The sequence below is a fragment of the Aulonocara stuartgranti genome (assembly GCF_965226115.1).
Source record: "Aulonocara stuartgranti genome assembly, chromosome: 12".
NCBI classification, from domain to species: Eukaryota; Metazoa; Chordata; class Actinopteri; order Cichliformes; family Cichlidae; genus Aulonocara; species Aulonocara stuartgranti.
This window is the reverse complement of record NC_138948.1, coordinates 36051500-36067147: the sequence shown is the minus strand read 5'-3', so window position 1 is coordinate 36067147 and position 15648 is coordinate 36051500. Positions and strand designations below refer to the sequence as shown.

General features: G+C 42.1%; 1 protein-coding gene across 2 annotated transcripts in view; it reads left to right on the top strand.

Annotated features, from left to right (window-relative positions):
- Window positions 1-15648, top strand: part of galnt9 (polypeptide N-acetylgalactosaminyltransferase 9) — a 344527-nt gene that overhangs the window by 246834 nt on the left and 82045 nt on the right. Inside the window, exon 2 of one of the 2 annotated variants that reach the window (XM_082553736.1) lies at window positions 3510-3690. The exons of the other annotated variant lie outside the window; for it this stretch is intronic. Coding sequence (XP_082409862.1) covers window positions 3510-3690 — 181 coding nt within the window. The remainder of the gene's footprint in view (window positions 1-3509; window positions 3691-15648) is intronic. 2 annotated transcript variants of the gene reach the window in all.

The following is a 15648-nucleotide window of genomic DNA, read 5'->3' as shown; positions in this document are numbered from 1 at the left end:
TGGCTTTTACCCTTGATAAATGTATGCATATTCAAGTGATTACTTCCAAACCAATTTTACACAAATAGACTCCAAACTCTAGAAAACCTGATGAATGAATCAATGCCAGTGAAAGCTATTTTATTATATGAAGTCATCTCTGGAGCAACATCAAAACAGCAGCTAAATTTAAAAAGAAAATCTTCAATAAAGATATTAAAGCTTGTTGCGGTACAGTTTACATGTCAGCAATCCAACCTTTTGCTAAAACGCTAAAAGACAGACAGCGGCGGATCAGACTTTAAGGTCTCATCCCATAAAGGAACCTTCAATCAGACCGAGGCAGCTGTAGACAGGAGGGAAGCAAAAAATAACGCAGTGACCAGAAAACAAAGCTGGCAGGAGTTGTCCTGCTTCCAAGACACACACAGAGACAGAGAGGCCCTCCAGACTTGAGACTCTGGCTCTGGAGGCTATCTGTGTTATTGTGTGACACAGGCAGCTATGACAGATGGCTTGTCCGTGACGTGAACCCCACCCATACTTGTCAAAATGCCACCACATTGGCTGGTGTCGGGCATGCTAAATCCCTCTCGTGGGAGAAGCCAGTTTCCAACCATTCAGCTCCAATTACAAATCTTCAGTCGCACCCGAGGATTTGAGGCCATCCAAATATGGTGATTACTCCTCAGTTCCTGGAGGGGGTGAAGCTGAGAGCTGAGCTCTTCATCGGTATGCGCTGTTTGCTTACTGTCTGTGTGTCCATCTGTTGATACGGAGAACAGACGCAGCTCGATTATTCTGTGGAGGCCACAGTGGAAGCTTGGCTCGCATAACAATTATCTGACATTATCCCACAGTTTCATGGAATTTTAAATAGTCAAACAATAGTGAAGGCTGGCATGGACGCATGACAACATGTCCTTATAACAGTCTCTTTGTAGTTTAGACACTGCACAAAAATTATTTTTGGAGGGTGGGCGCTGTTAATGGGAGTTTTGCAATGCGGGCATTTTAATTTTCCCATGGCAAAGACTTATATTGTATTTCTCCCCAGAAAAACACTGAATATAAAAATCGCTATTTTACAAACATGGAGATTGCTTGCACCATAAAAATTGCAGTGTTTGTAAGCCTATAAATGAGGACAACAATTATGTCCTCATATTAAGATTTTATTTTCCTGTGATGTCATCAAAGCATTACTATGTGCAATTAAACGTACAGTGCAGAGTTCTCCAACCTGATGACAGATTTTCAGCAGAGCCAAAATGCTTCTAGTAATGGCTAAAGTGGAAATAAAGCTGGCTCAGGGCAGCTGCTTGTGACCCAGGAGGGTTTGGATTTTCAAAAGTCAGAAACTCGGTCCCCACCTCAGTATTTTACAGTACTGTGGAGGTCTGCACGTTTTCCCCCCCTCAGCCGAGATGTCACTTTTGACACCGCACAGCATTTTTCTCCATCCCTTTCTGAAAATGTCAGTGTCACAGCACCAAAGCGACGGCTCGTTAAACACAGTCATGAGTCATTTTAATAAGAGCAGAAGGGCGGTTTGAGTCCGGCGCTGAATTTAGCTGTGTTAGACCGAAGGAGCATACTGTAACACGATTGAGGCTGAGCGAGAATGGGCTCCCATTCACTGCTAAGCACGCAGCCAGGCAATCTGGCCACTCTTTGGGCTCTTTGTGAGATAAAAGGACCTGCATGGAACAAGCGCTGTTTGAATAACCACTCCACGGTCGTGGTACTGCTGCACACATGCTCCCAGAATGCTTCTATAATTAGCTGAATAGAGCCATTAGGTGTTCAGTGCAACATCTGGTGTGGCCTTGTTGAATCAAAGGTTTCTGAAAGAATCAGTCATTTTAAATCTACAAGAACAAACTAAGACTTCAAGACAGAGAAGTTGTGTATGATCAAATATTGTTTATACAAATTGATTTTGTTTTACATCTATGCTACCACCAGCTGTTCAGCTGATTCACACATATATAAAATCATGCATACAGTCATTTCACACATGCTAGCAAAGCCGCGAGCTACCACGTGTGTTCTCTAAGCAAATTAAAAATAGTACAATGAGAACAAATGCTTATGTGATGTGTTTGCAGCAGTCCACACACATTCCACATCGGAGATTAACCTCAGCTTTATACCGGATGCAATGTCAGGCTGAAGATGGAAACTGAGTGCAACAGCTTGACAACAACTCCACGGTGATCATGCCAGATTTGAATTTGTTCCAGATTGTTTTTTGCCGATATTTCAGTAGGATTGCAAGATTTTTTTTCTTCCTGTGAAGGTTTTGCTTCGGTTATTTCTCGTATCATTTCAGATAACTGGTATCAACCTCAGACAGAGTTATTAATTAGTCTGCCATCTTTGTGATCTTAATTAAAAGGAAACCTTCTTTGAGTTCTCATGCAATATGGGGAGGAAAAGGAATGCTTCTGAAGTCTGAAAACTGCAGACTAGTGCAATGGTTTGCAAGAAGCGTGAAAACCATTGATAGTTTATAATAACTGAAAAGAAATCCCAGAACTCTAAGATGTGAGGGGTTTAAAGACACACGAATTTGGTCAAATTAACACTATTGAAAGTCCTGCTGTTTTAAAAAGCAAAGAAACAAGTATCTGAAAGTGATTTGCCGACTGCGTTTCTCACTGGAGTCTCAAGGAGGTCCCGATGAAGGATCCTCCAAAGTCTGATCCATCTCTGTTGTCATGATTTTTTTAAAGTTGTTTATGATGTGGTGCTGATGTTTTTAAAGCGCATCCTGCATATTTATCTGGAGCATATTGTGTTTTGGATGTTGTTAAAAAGGCATCCACACAATAATTAGATCCAGGGAGAGTTATTCACAAAATTCTAAACTCTATCTGTTGTCTCTGTAGTAGTAATTTTAGGTTTTTATTTATTTATTTTGTTGTCTGTCAAACACTGAATCGAGAGCCTTTTAACAATAAAAGGAGGAACATTTTAATCTGAATGTACAAACAAAAAGACAACGCACATCTAGCTTTGTAATACGGAGCTTTGATTTGATGACATCAAAGTGATATGCATTAATAAAATGGTAACTTGTACAAAACGCATCTGCAACCCAGGTAAAACTATAATCATTATCCTTCTCAGTGTGGGTTTCAGAGAGTTTTTCCTTTCACACTTGATTAACCACTGACAGTTTCATGCCCGCTGTTCCATATGTGACCTAAAGTTGTGTATAAATTCTGTCTGGTGTCTGTTGTAGAGTTGGCCGTTCTGCCACGGTGTCTCTCAGCTTCAGCTCTTCTTTGCTCTTCCCTGTGACGGTGTGTCGGTGTGGGTGTTTTGCAGCTTCTTCATTGACAGACACTGTAATGGTACCCTATGGATTCCTGGGTCTCAGAGCTGCTGTGCACCAGTTTCTTCACACTGCTAGGCAATGTCAATCACCTGCCCCCTCTTCTCACCTCTCTATGTCTGCTCTGTGTTGGAATTCATGGCTACATCTGTATAATTGTCTGTCGCATGTGTTATTTTCTTGGCAGGTTTAGCAAAGCCCATGGGGCTGGTAGAAGGGCCCGGAGGCCTCGGCCAGGGGGGAGCTGCTGCCACTCTGGGAGAAGATAGCCGCGATGTCGAGAGGAAGTACGAGGAGTATGGCTACAATGCTCAGCTCAGTGATCGTATCTCCCTGGACAGGAGCATCCCAGACTACAGGCCTAAGAAGTATGTCTGCCTGTGTTTCTGCTCATTTTATGTCATGTACATTCTTCTTCCAGCTACAGCTCTACACCTGTTTCTTTCCCCCTGTGGCTGGCTCTGTAGCCTTCAAAAAAAGACTTGTTTTAGGTTTGGTTGGCTTTATTTTTTTACTGCATGAAATGTAAGGCAGAACTTACATTATCATTGAGTGCACTGTGCATTTATCCTCATCCACTTCTTTTATTTATTTATTTATGTTTTGCTTATCCTCTGCGACATTTACTGTGCAAAGTTGAAACAGACCACCATGCAACTAGTGTTAGAATTGATAAACTGTACAAATATAGCCTGAGCCTGAGGATTAGTGGATTTTGCAAGAGCTTCTTGCAGGTTCAGGTGAGGTCAAAAGTGCAGGGAACAGTCATGTCTTTGTAATACTTTCTTCAAGTCAGAAAGTCACATATGGATGTGTTCTTACTTTTACATATTTTCTTTTTCATGCATGCAGCAGTAAAACGAATAGCGGCCATATGAGTTGACTCAGCTTCTGGGTGCAGGCCTCCACTGTTTTAGATGTTTTTGAATAGACAGCTTTGTGTCAGCAGTATTTCTGTGTAGCATGTCTTTAAGCTAAGGGTTTAAAAGCTCACAGTGTACACTACAGCCTCCAGGCTCACTCTGTCCTGAACATCAAAAATTTAAACACCTCAGAAAGAAGCAGTCTTAGGGTAAGTTGTAGCATTTCCACATATTAAATACTGACCCCCTGGATCTTCACCTTAGCTGATGTTTTTCCTGTTTTGTGTCTTTTTTTCCTGCCATAAAATGGTATTGGTCTGTGCTGTTCAGGGACCCAGGTGCAGCAACCTTTAGCATGTTTGCTTTTGAGAGCAATTTAACTGTAAATGTATATTAGCCATATAATAGCTCTGTAGATTACACAGATTTTATATATAGTCATGCAATAGACTGGCAAACTGTCCAGGGTGTACCACACCTCTCGAGCACCTCTGAAGCAGAAGAAAATGGATGGATGCATAGAGTCTGTGGAAGCTAGCAATGAGGTAACAGATCATTATATATGAACTAGCCGAACTTAACTAAGCCTCTATAGCATGCTGTTATATAGTTTTAGCTCATATTTTTTTAGATCGATAGATGTAGCAGTGCTGTACATTTTTATTTTTTTTTGGTTTTCTGACGTTATATAATCTTTGATGTCAATTAGCTAGCTGACGTAACATCTAACGAACTCAAGCTACCAAATCGTCTTTTTAGTGTATGCCTGGACATTATGCTTTGTTGTTACACCTGGAGAAAATGGCACAGTGATCATTTCACTGGAGTCAAAAGAATTTGGACCATTTTTAACCTTCAGTAGTTTCTCAGTGATTGCTTAATATTAGGAATTGAAGGAGGTTTTGGAAAGAAACTAGCTAATCACGTCAAGATAAAAAGCCAATTCCACTGCCAGCATGCACGTATAAGCTTAAGGTGAGACGCAGCATGTTCCATCAAAGTGTACTATTATGTATTTTCAGGACTTCTTCCACAAGACACTGGACCCTCTGTACTTAGTACCTGCTGTAGGCGAGTTGAGGAGGTGTCATGTAGGCCAGAAACTGTCTCATGCCAGTTTTCATATTAAATAGAAAACTGCGAATGTCACTCTTGTAAATTTAATGGCAACCAGCGGGAGAAATACTGTGGTTTATATCATTAATTTTGCACTGACTGCACTGAATGTCCTATTAGCACATGGCATGTAGTAAACTTGCCCCGAATTTAAATGAGGAGCCTCATAATCCAGCTACTTTTGTTTCCTAGTAATATATAATATAATTTTGCAAAAAAGTACATTTCTACTGTATTTATGGGAAGTGACATGAAAGCACATTGCTAGACATCCCTAATATGACAGGAAGTGCAATAAGATGAAAGCAACATTTGAGCTGTTTTAATGTTAAAATGTAGATTTTATTTTCTTTGCAAAAGAAACCCAGCTGACACCCAACGAAGAGCCTTAATTTTCCTTTTTTGAAGTTATATTTTATATTTAGAAAGTGAATTATAGTTGTGAAACAATAGGAGGTGGAGGAGATGGCTTGGGTTTTGGGGGATAATCGGGGCTGTCAGTGGTGTTGATATCAGACAATGTCAAAGAACAATGGTGACAGGCGGAAACACAGAGAGGAAATTTGACAGCCCAGAGAGATTTTAGTGTGGATAGCTAATGATTTCATCCATGCTGCTTTGTTTTAAGTTCTTTTTCACACCCAGAAAAATTAGACAAGAGAGGAGTGGGAAGGAGGAGATTGGGTTAAAAAGAGCTTTTTAATTAATAACGTTAGCTAGGACAGCCTCTGGAATAGAGAGGTTTTACGAAAGGTTTTGTTTTTTTTTAATTAAAAGGGTTGGCTGGTTGTTGGAGGCTGCAAGATATAAAAAAAAGTGTGTGTGTGTGTGGATGGTTTGGTTTCCAGTTTCAAATGATGCTGCCTTTATTAGTGTTAGTATTCAATTCAATTCAATTCAATTTTATTTATATAGCGCAAAATCACAACAAAAGTCGCCTCAAGGTGCTTCATAGATACAGAGAAAAACCCAACAATCATATGACCCCCTATTCAGATGCTTATTGGTGTTTGGATTTTGTGCTACTTCCATCATGGACCAGATTCTGACAGCTTGTCTTCCTCCGCTTTCCTCTTTCTCTACCTGTGTTTATGTGTCCTTATATAAATGCATGTATTTTCACAATTCTTCACCCTCATATACCCATATACACAAAGACATTCTCAGACTCCAAAAATAAATACACAATGTCAAACTAGATACAGCTTTTGTCATTTTTATTTTATTTTAGAAACTGCATGAAAATCAATGCAGTGGAAAGTGAATGCAGTTTTTTTTTTCCTTTTCTGTTTATGTCACTGAAGTCGCACTTTGGAGAACAATAGAAACATCAAAGCGGTGCTCTGAGCATGTGAAAGAATTGTTTGGAGGGATAAAATATTGTGTGTGCAATCAACACAACACTGCAACAGCCAGCATTGTTGTGGCACTAGTGATTGTGGATTTCTTTGCTGCCTTCACACGTTGTCTTTCTAGTGTTTTTGTCCAGAAGTTTTCAGCTTTTTTAAGGCTCGTACAAAGCCTTTGAGGAGATTTCTGCCTCGGACTTCACAGCTGCACTGCTTTAGCGCAGGGACCTTGTTCTAGTCCCCCTTTTAAAGTGATGTGACACCAAAGCTAATCTAGAGCTGGTTGTATGACTAAGACTTCAGTTGCTGTAATGTACACTAAATCTAATGAACTTATATGAGCAGTGACCTGGAGAACATTGTATACATCAACCCACAAATCAGAAAGTAGTAGGTACTTATTGTTTCTCTGCAGCGTGTGATTACAGTTTATTAAATGAAATTAAAATTATTAACATCTCGCAACTATCACGTGTTAATATTATGATAAAAGACTTTTTGCCTCATGTTTCTACCTGGTAATTGTTACTCGTTGTTGAAGGTTGAGTTGCAGTTTAATGATGCAATAATTATGATAATGAATAATGCTGAATCTTTTTTTTTACTGCATTTGCAGCTCCTGAGCTTGTTTTAGGATCAGAGGACAGAACCTATGAAGCAGTAAAGTTTGGCGTGCTTTGGGGTCTTTTTGTGACAGAAATTACATTTTCAGCAAAACTGTCTAAACACTGACACGCATATCACTTCTTTTGACTGTATTAGTAACATGACATAGGGTTAGCCATACAGTGTGTCAGTCACCTGTCACAACCAATAGAAGCATGCCTTGAATCATACCAGTGGTAGACTATATAGATCAAATGTTAGGAAATACTGTATGGGAATAATATTCATGTATCTGTTTCATTTCTGTTTGGTTACAGATTCAAAAACAATATACATTAGGTTGATTAAAAAACAGTAAAAAAAAATACAAGATTTTCACTTTTATAGATGCAATAAATAAGTTTCAAGGGTCTCCTGTCTTAAAGTACAACACATTGTAACCTCATCTTTGTATGCTCCCTACATGGACTCTTGTGTAACCACTTCACCTTCTTTTCGCTGACCATACTTATAATCAGTGTTGGTCAAGTTACTTGAAAAAAGTAATCAGTAACTAATTACCGATTACTTCCCCCAAAAAGTAATCCCGTTACTTTACTGATTATCTATTTTCAAAAGTAATTAATTACTTAGTTACTTAGTTACTTAGTTACTTTTTAAAAACACGATTTACAACCTGAGTAGGTGATAAAGCGATAGATCTTTCAGCCCAGTTCTACTTTTTCTGCATAATCCATCATACAAAATGTAATCAAATGGAAAAGTCTCTTTTTAAAACTTGTTTTATTAGTTTTAATCTTTTAACTTTATGCATCAAGCAAACATTTAATTATATGCAACATTCTCTGACTGGAAGAAATTTGTTTAATATTTAAACTTATTTTCTGCACATTCCAGCACATAATTTTTTTTGTGTGTTTACACTCACTCTTTCAAATGGATGCAAGTAAAACAGCAGAAAATAAATCACATCAAAGACTCAGCGGTCCTGTTGCTCTATTTTCACCTGTACTAAGACAAAATGGCGCCGGTGAGGTCGGCTGCCGTGCTGGATGCTCTGCCCTAACTTCTCCACTTTTTGCAGTTTTTCGTCACTTTTTGCTATATCTGCGATAATCTTGCATGGGCATCATGCAAAACACACAAATCCGCTACAGTAGAGACACTTTGGTTTCTATTGGTCTGCAGTACACGAACATTTCACCATGTTTAACTCTGGACCCAACCTGGCCAAAGGAGATCCTGAGAGAGAACAAAGGACGCGACCCTAAGCGTCGGCCTCGAGGTAAAAGAGCCGGCATCAGGAACAGGCTACGGGCTCGCGCACACCGCGCACCCATGCCCAGTATCCTGCTAGCCAATGTTCAATCCATCGAGAACAAGCTTGATGACCTCAGAGCCAGAATCAAGTTCCAGAGAGACATTCGGGACTGCAACCTCCTCTGCTTCACCGAGACTTGGCTGAACCCAGCGATACCAGACCACGCCGTGCAGCCGACGGGGTTCTTTTCGGTTTACCGCATGGACAGGACAATGGAGTCGGGGAAGAAAAGAGGTGGTGGAGTGTGTTTGATGGTGAACAACAGATGGTGCGACAGCACAAACATCTCCCCACTCACACGCTCTTGCTCGCCCAATCTGGAGATTTTGATCGTTAAGTGTCGCCCTTTCTATCTCCCTCGGGAATTCACTGCGGTCATTGCCTGCACTGTTTACATTCCGCCTCACGCGGACTCGGACACTGCCTTATGTGAGCTACATGAGGCTCTCACACATCAACAAACACTTCACCGAGATGCCGCACTCATTGTTATGGGAGATTTTAACAGAGTGAATCTCAAACTGACATTTCACAACCTTCACCAGCACATCAACTGCCCCACCCGGGGCACGAGGACATTAGACCACTGCTACACCCCGTTCAAGAACTGTTACAAGGCTCAACCCCTGCCGGCATTTGGAAAATCGGACCATTCCGCCATCTTCCTCATACCAGCTTACAAACAAAGGCTAAAGCAGCAACCACCAATCAGGAGGGAGGTCGCTCGCTGGACGGACCAATCGGTGGCCGCGCTGCAGGACGCACTGGATGACGCACTGGATGACGCAGACTGGGACATGTTTCGGCGCAGCTCTGATGACATCAACATGTTTACGGAAGCGGTTGTGGGATTTATCGGGAAACTAGCGGACGACACAGCCGAAAGAACTATCATCCGAACGTTTCCCAACCAGAAGCCGTGGGTGGATAAAAACATCCGCGACGCTCTGAGATCACGCACCGCTGCCTACAATGAAGGGCTTGTCTCCGGTAATATGGACCTATACAAGGCTGCGTCCTACAACGTGCGCAGCGCGGTCCGAAAGGCAAAGCGGAGCTACGGGGAAAAACTAGAGTCACAGCTACGACAGTGCGACTCTAGGAGCCTGTGGAAAGGACTGCGGACTATAACGGACTATAAACGCACATCTTCAACCTTTCCCTCTCTCTGTCTGTAGTCCCAGCCTGCTTCAAAATGGCCACCATCGTCCCTGTACCCAAATCCTCCACCATCTCCTCATTGAACGACTGGCGACCTGTAGCCCTGACCCCCATCGTAAGCAAATGCTTCGAGAAGCTGGTCAGGGACTTCATCTGCTCTGCACTACCCGACTCACTGGACCCTCTACAGTTTGCATACCGCCACAACAGGTCCACTGATGATGCCATAGCCCTGACACTACACACTGCCCTGTCACACCTGGAGAAGAGAGACACGTATGTGAGGATGCTGTTTGTAGATTACAGCTCAGCATTCAATACCATCGTTCCCTCGAAGCTGGACAGGAAACTGCAGGATCTAGGACTGAGCAGCTCCCTCTGCAGCTGGATCCTTAGCTTCCTGTCTGACAGACGCCAGGTGGTCAGACTGGGCAGCATCACCTCATCCCCCATCACACTGAACACTGGTGCTCCACAGGGGTGTGTACTGAGCCCTCTCCTGTACTCACTCTACACCTACGACTGCACAGCCACTAACAGCTCCAACATCATTGTGAAGTTTGCGGACGACACTACAGTGGTGGGTCTTATCACCAACAGTGATGAGACGGCTTACAGGGAGGAGGTCAGCGCCCTGACCCACTGGTGTCAAGACAACCATCTCACCCTCAACGTCGCAAAGACAAAGGAGTTGATAGTGGACTTCCGGAGGTGCAGAGAAGTACACACCCCCATCACCATCAACGGCGCTGCTGTGGAGAGAGTGAGCAGCTTCTGGTTCCTTGGCGTACATCTGGCTGAGGATCTTACGTGGTCAGTACACACAAACAAAACAGTGAAGAAGGCGCAGCAGCGCCTCTTCTTTCTCAGGAGACTGAAAAGATTCGGCATGAGCCCCCGCATCCTCAGGACCTTCTATCGCTGTGCCATTGAGAGCATCCTCACTGGATGCATCACCACCTGGTATGGCAACAGCACCGCCTACAACTGCAAAGCTCTCCAGCGAGTAGTGCGGTGCTCTGAACGGATAATTGGAGGTGAGCTTCCCTCCCTCCAAGACATCTACAGGAAGCGCTGCCTGAGGAAAGCGGGGAGGATCATCAAGGACTCCAGTCACCCCAGCCATAAACTGTTCAGACTACTTCCATCAGGAAGGAGGTTCTGCAGCATCCGGTCCCGTACCAGCAGACTGAGAGACAGCTTTTTCCATCAGGCCATCAGACTGCTGAACACTTCATAGACACCTCAGCTTCACTACTGGAACTTCAACATTATGCACTCCATACTGTATATAAATGCCACTTGTTTTGCACATATTCAACTCTGTATATTTTATATATTTTATTATTATTATTATTATTTTATTTTATTTTTTTACTCTTTAATTTGTAAAAATGTGTATACACACACACACACACACACACACACACACACACACACACACACACACACACACACACGTAGGAAAATATTTAGTATACACATCCAGAAATGCATACACTATTATATATTGTACATATATTTATTAGTTTCAGGTTGGCCATTCTTGTATTTTGCTCGTTTGTGTTGTTGTGTTTGCACATCTCTGTTGCTTGTGGGGCTCGCACACAAGAATTTCACTCGCATGTGCTGTGCCAGTGTGCCTGCACATGTGATGTGACAATAAAAAGTGATTTGATTTGATTTGATTTGAAGACTTAGAGACTTCCATCTGCCACTGAAGGTGCTCAAGAACTTCTACTCCTGCACCATCGAGAGCGTCCTGACGTCAAACATCTGCACCTGGTTTGGGAACAGCACCAAGCAGGACAGACGAGATCTGCAAAGGGTGGTGCGCTCGGCAGAACGCATCATTCAATCAGAGCTCCCTGACCTGCTGTCCATCTACACCAAGCGGTGCAAGTCCAAAGCTAGGAAGATTATGATGGTCCTCTCCCATCCCAACAATGGACTCTTCTCACTGTTGAGGTCTGGGAAGCGCTTCCGCTCCCTTAAGGCCAAAACAGAGAGAATGAGGAGGAGCTTCTTCCCCCAGGCTATTCGGGGCCTGAACCAGGTGTAGGACTGGACTCTCCCAAACACGTCACTATAAGACTGGACTCTCACACACGTCACCACACGCACCACCACACATTTCCTATAATCCTATAATTCCTATAATTTATAATCCTTATCATTATAATCTCTTCTGCTATTTGCACATTCTTTACTGTAAATTCCTAAGTTAATTTGTAAATTTTTGTAGTAAATTGTAAATATTGTAAAACTTTTCTTCTGTCATTTAATGGTCGGGCATTGTACAGCTACAAGCATTTCACCCCCATGTCATACTGTGTATGGTTGTGTGTGTGTGACAAATAAAATTTGAATTTGAATTTGAATTTGTAAAGCAGGAGTGGGGCAGGCGGAGGTTTACCCTGGTGCAGGTGTGCCGCAGCGGTCAGTGGAAGAATCCGCGAGTTTCTCTGTGAGTTTCCCATTACGTCGTAGCTACTCGGTGCTTGTTTTCGCTGTAAAAAGAAGTTTTCTTCCCACGCACAACGGACACTAATGTTTTTGTCACTTTTTATGGAATCAAACTCAAAGTAAGGTCAGTACTTCCACGCTGCACGCTCATACTCTCTCCCACACTCGATATATGATCCATTGTTGATCTGCACACAGCTGTTGTCTCTATTGGCGCACTCGCTTACGTCACTGTCATGAGACATTCTCGCAAAAAAATCACGGTTTTAGTAACGCAGTAACGCAGCGTTCCTACGGGAAAGTAACGGTAATCTAATTACCGTTTTTTCAATAGTAATCCCTTACTTCACTTGTTACCTGAAAAAAGTAATCAGATTACAGTAACACGTTACTGCCCATCTCTGCTTATAATGGTTGCTTTTGTGAACTGTCTCAATGAATATAATTATGTGCTGTGATAACTTGATTGAATAAATGACCTGTTAGGTTGTTGTTTTTTTTAAAGGGAGACACTCTCGGCTATCCATGTAGCACCCACTGGCTCTGTTCCACTTGTGAAGATGTATTGCTTCAAACACCAGTTTTCTCAAACTTGATCATGAACAAAATTTATAAATGCATGAAGGTCTTCATCTTAGTTAACTTGTAGTCTGTGTATCTTATTGAGAGACAGTTATATTGATTGACATTATAATGATGATCTGCAGTTTACTGAAAGAGATAAACATAAAGACCGCTTCCTCGAGGCCTTTCTAGTTCCAACCTCTACTACACCCATCGTCTGATCTATTATCTCTGTGATTCTCAAATCCCCTTTCAAATTATCTATTGTTATGGAAAGTTATACATTTTTACACTGAGAAATTATTAAATTAAAATGTAAAATTAAATCCACATTGGACCACAGCTTGTACTGTAGTGTGTGCAGCTTTGCTGACACATTTTCTCCCCCAACATAATATTGCTGAAGGAACTGCTTGCGTCTTTTTCCCTCCCAGGTCCACTTGGTGGAATATTTTGTTTCACTTGTTCTTCTCGATTAAACTTGCTCACTAACAAAACACAATTCTTATACAGCAATTGAGAGGTGTTGATTAAGCCTAGGAAGTTGAACAGATTTGTTTGTCAGAGTGACAAAGTTTGTAAGTTTGTCTGTTTCAGAGAGTTTAGTGATTGCTGCATCAGGAAAGCTCACAGAAATGTATGGGAAGGTTCAGGTATAAAAACCTATTAAAGAAAGGACCACTGGCTTCCTGCTTTAGGTGGCTGCACCATCCTTGTACGGAGTTACATATTTCTGATTTCTAATTCAGATTCAGTAATTATATCCTGCCGGCAAAAGGTGACTGCCGCAGTACCGAAGTGAGGTTAAATGCAGGAACCAGGCACCTCCTGTCTAATGGGCTTTTAATTGAGCAGAAGCCATTGAGCAGAGAGGACTTTGATGACTACAGGGAAGCAAAGTCCATCACCATAACCAAAATAATCGACACATTTCCAAGCCTTCTCTTTTTAAACCTGCCTGTCGACAGCAAAACCAATTCATAATAATACAGCAGCGTTTGTGTCTCTCACAAAAACCTGTAATCCCCGCTCGCCACCTGCTAGTCTGTATTTCTTCTCTCTGCCCTTCTTTCTGCAAGTGACATTCTTAACTGAAATACCAAAGGACTTAAGTAGGCTCTATTTTATGTGACTTTGTACCTGCCATTCGCTGTCCTTGGGAGGCTTAAGTATAACAGCTCATTGGGCTGTGGAGAACAAAGCGATAAAGGCAGACAAGCTAGAGAGATTACTGATGCCCAGAAAACAAACAAACAAACAAACATATATATATATATATATATATATATATATATATATATATATATATATATATATATATATATATATATATATATATATATATATACCCTCCTGTTATACGTGAGGACTTTTATTCATTTACTCCGAATCTCACCTCTATCTTTACTGTCACTTTGCTGATTTGATTTCTGTTTTGTCAAAATAGCCGTTAAAACTAAAACCGTATCGAAGCGTAATGCGTGCCCTTCTTCCCTGAGGACCCCACATCTTGTGTTTGCCCGCCTGTGGGAGGGTGATAACCAGCAAGGGAGGCTGAAGAAACAGGCTTACCTCATCTCCTAAGCGTCTGATACTGCAGAATGGGATCATAAGGTCTCCGTGGTGCAGAAGCTCCTGCTGCAAATTGATGCTCTTTCCAGTGTTACAGTTTATCGCCCGGATGGCGGGTGGGGGTCGGCGTGAGTGGAGCGTTGGTGGGGGGCAGAAAAATGACAAAGCAAACTATTATCTTTCAGGGAGGAGTGTTCGCAGATTGGAAAGTTGCTTTGGTGTTGCCTGCAATGCGCGGGTTATGGGAGGTTAATGTGAAATTACACAGCAAATAAGAGCGGCCAGCGGGGAAAAAGTCAGATGGAGTGGCTGGGGCTGCAGGCTGCTGGAGAAGGAGAAAAGGGGGAGGTGTGATAGGAATACATCTTAATCTGGCACTCTGTTTCTGTCAAAGCTTGTTCCGGGTCAAATTATGAGAGCTGGCCAGTGAGCTCAGTCCCATTACTAACAGATGAGTCGATCGCTCATCCTGTTACGGCTTTACAAGGCTTCCCCGCTACTCTAGACAGGTACAAATTTAAGGTTGAGCGATGCCCTAAATTGGATCCAGTAACTAGGGCAATGGAACTACAATATCACTTTACGATGTCGACACTGAAATCCACTGTCGCACCACGTCTCTACTAGAAGCAGCCATGCTGCCCGTGACATTTTCAAGATCACTCTGGTAATGTTCATTAAACACAATCTCTGCACTGCATATATGACTGGCAGGGGTGAAATATACATTACTTTGTTTTGTCATGCTTTAATTGTGTCTCTGCAAAGGAGAGCTGCGGCGCAAAAGAACCCTCCTCAAACTCACTGCCAGATTTGTCCTTGTATTTATAGACCTGGCAGGGCAGACTGAGAGAGGCAATAGAGAAAGCTGCGAGAGGGAACAAAGGAGTTTCTGAGCACAAATGCACACGGAAGGGCTGCAATGATACAGTGGAGGGGTTATCAATCAAAACGTTCGTGCATTTACTCGCACGCAAAACACAAGAATCTAGCTTAAAGCATAAAAATACACAGAGCGCTTCATCATAAACACTCTCTGTGGCTTGGTTGTCCTTTCATGAGCTCTGCTGTCAAATACATGTAGGCTTGGGTGAGGGTGTGGTTGATAACAGAGCGTGACGTCAAGCTTTACAAGTCAAGAGAAGCAAACATGAACAGCTAGAAGCTTCAGCTGGCTATAAATCCTGTGATTAAAAAGAAATCAGTATTGAAAAACATCTCATAAAGACTACAGTTGCTTCTCAAATAAACCCAGATTAAAAAAGAGAAATCCAACATCATGCCGGCCAAGTCATTTTGGTTTTTTCT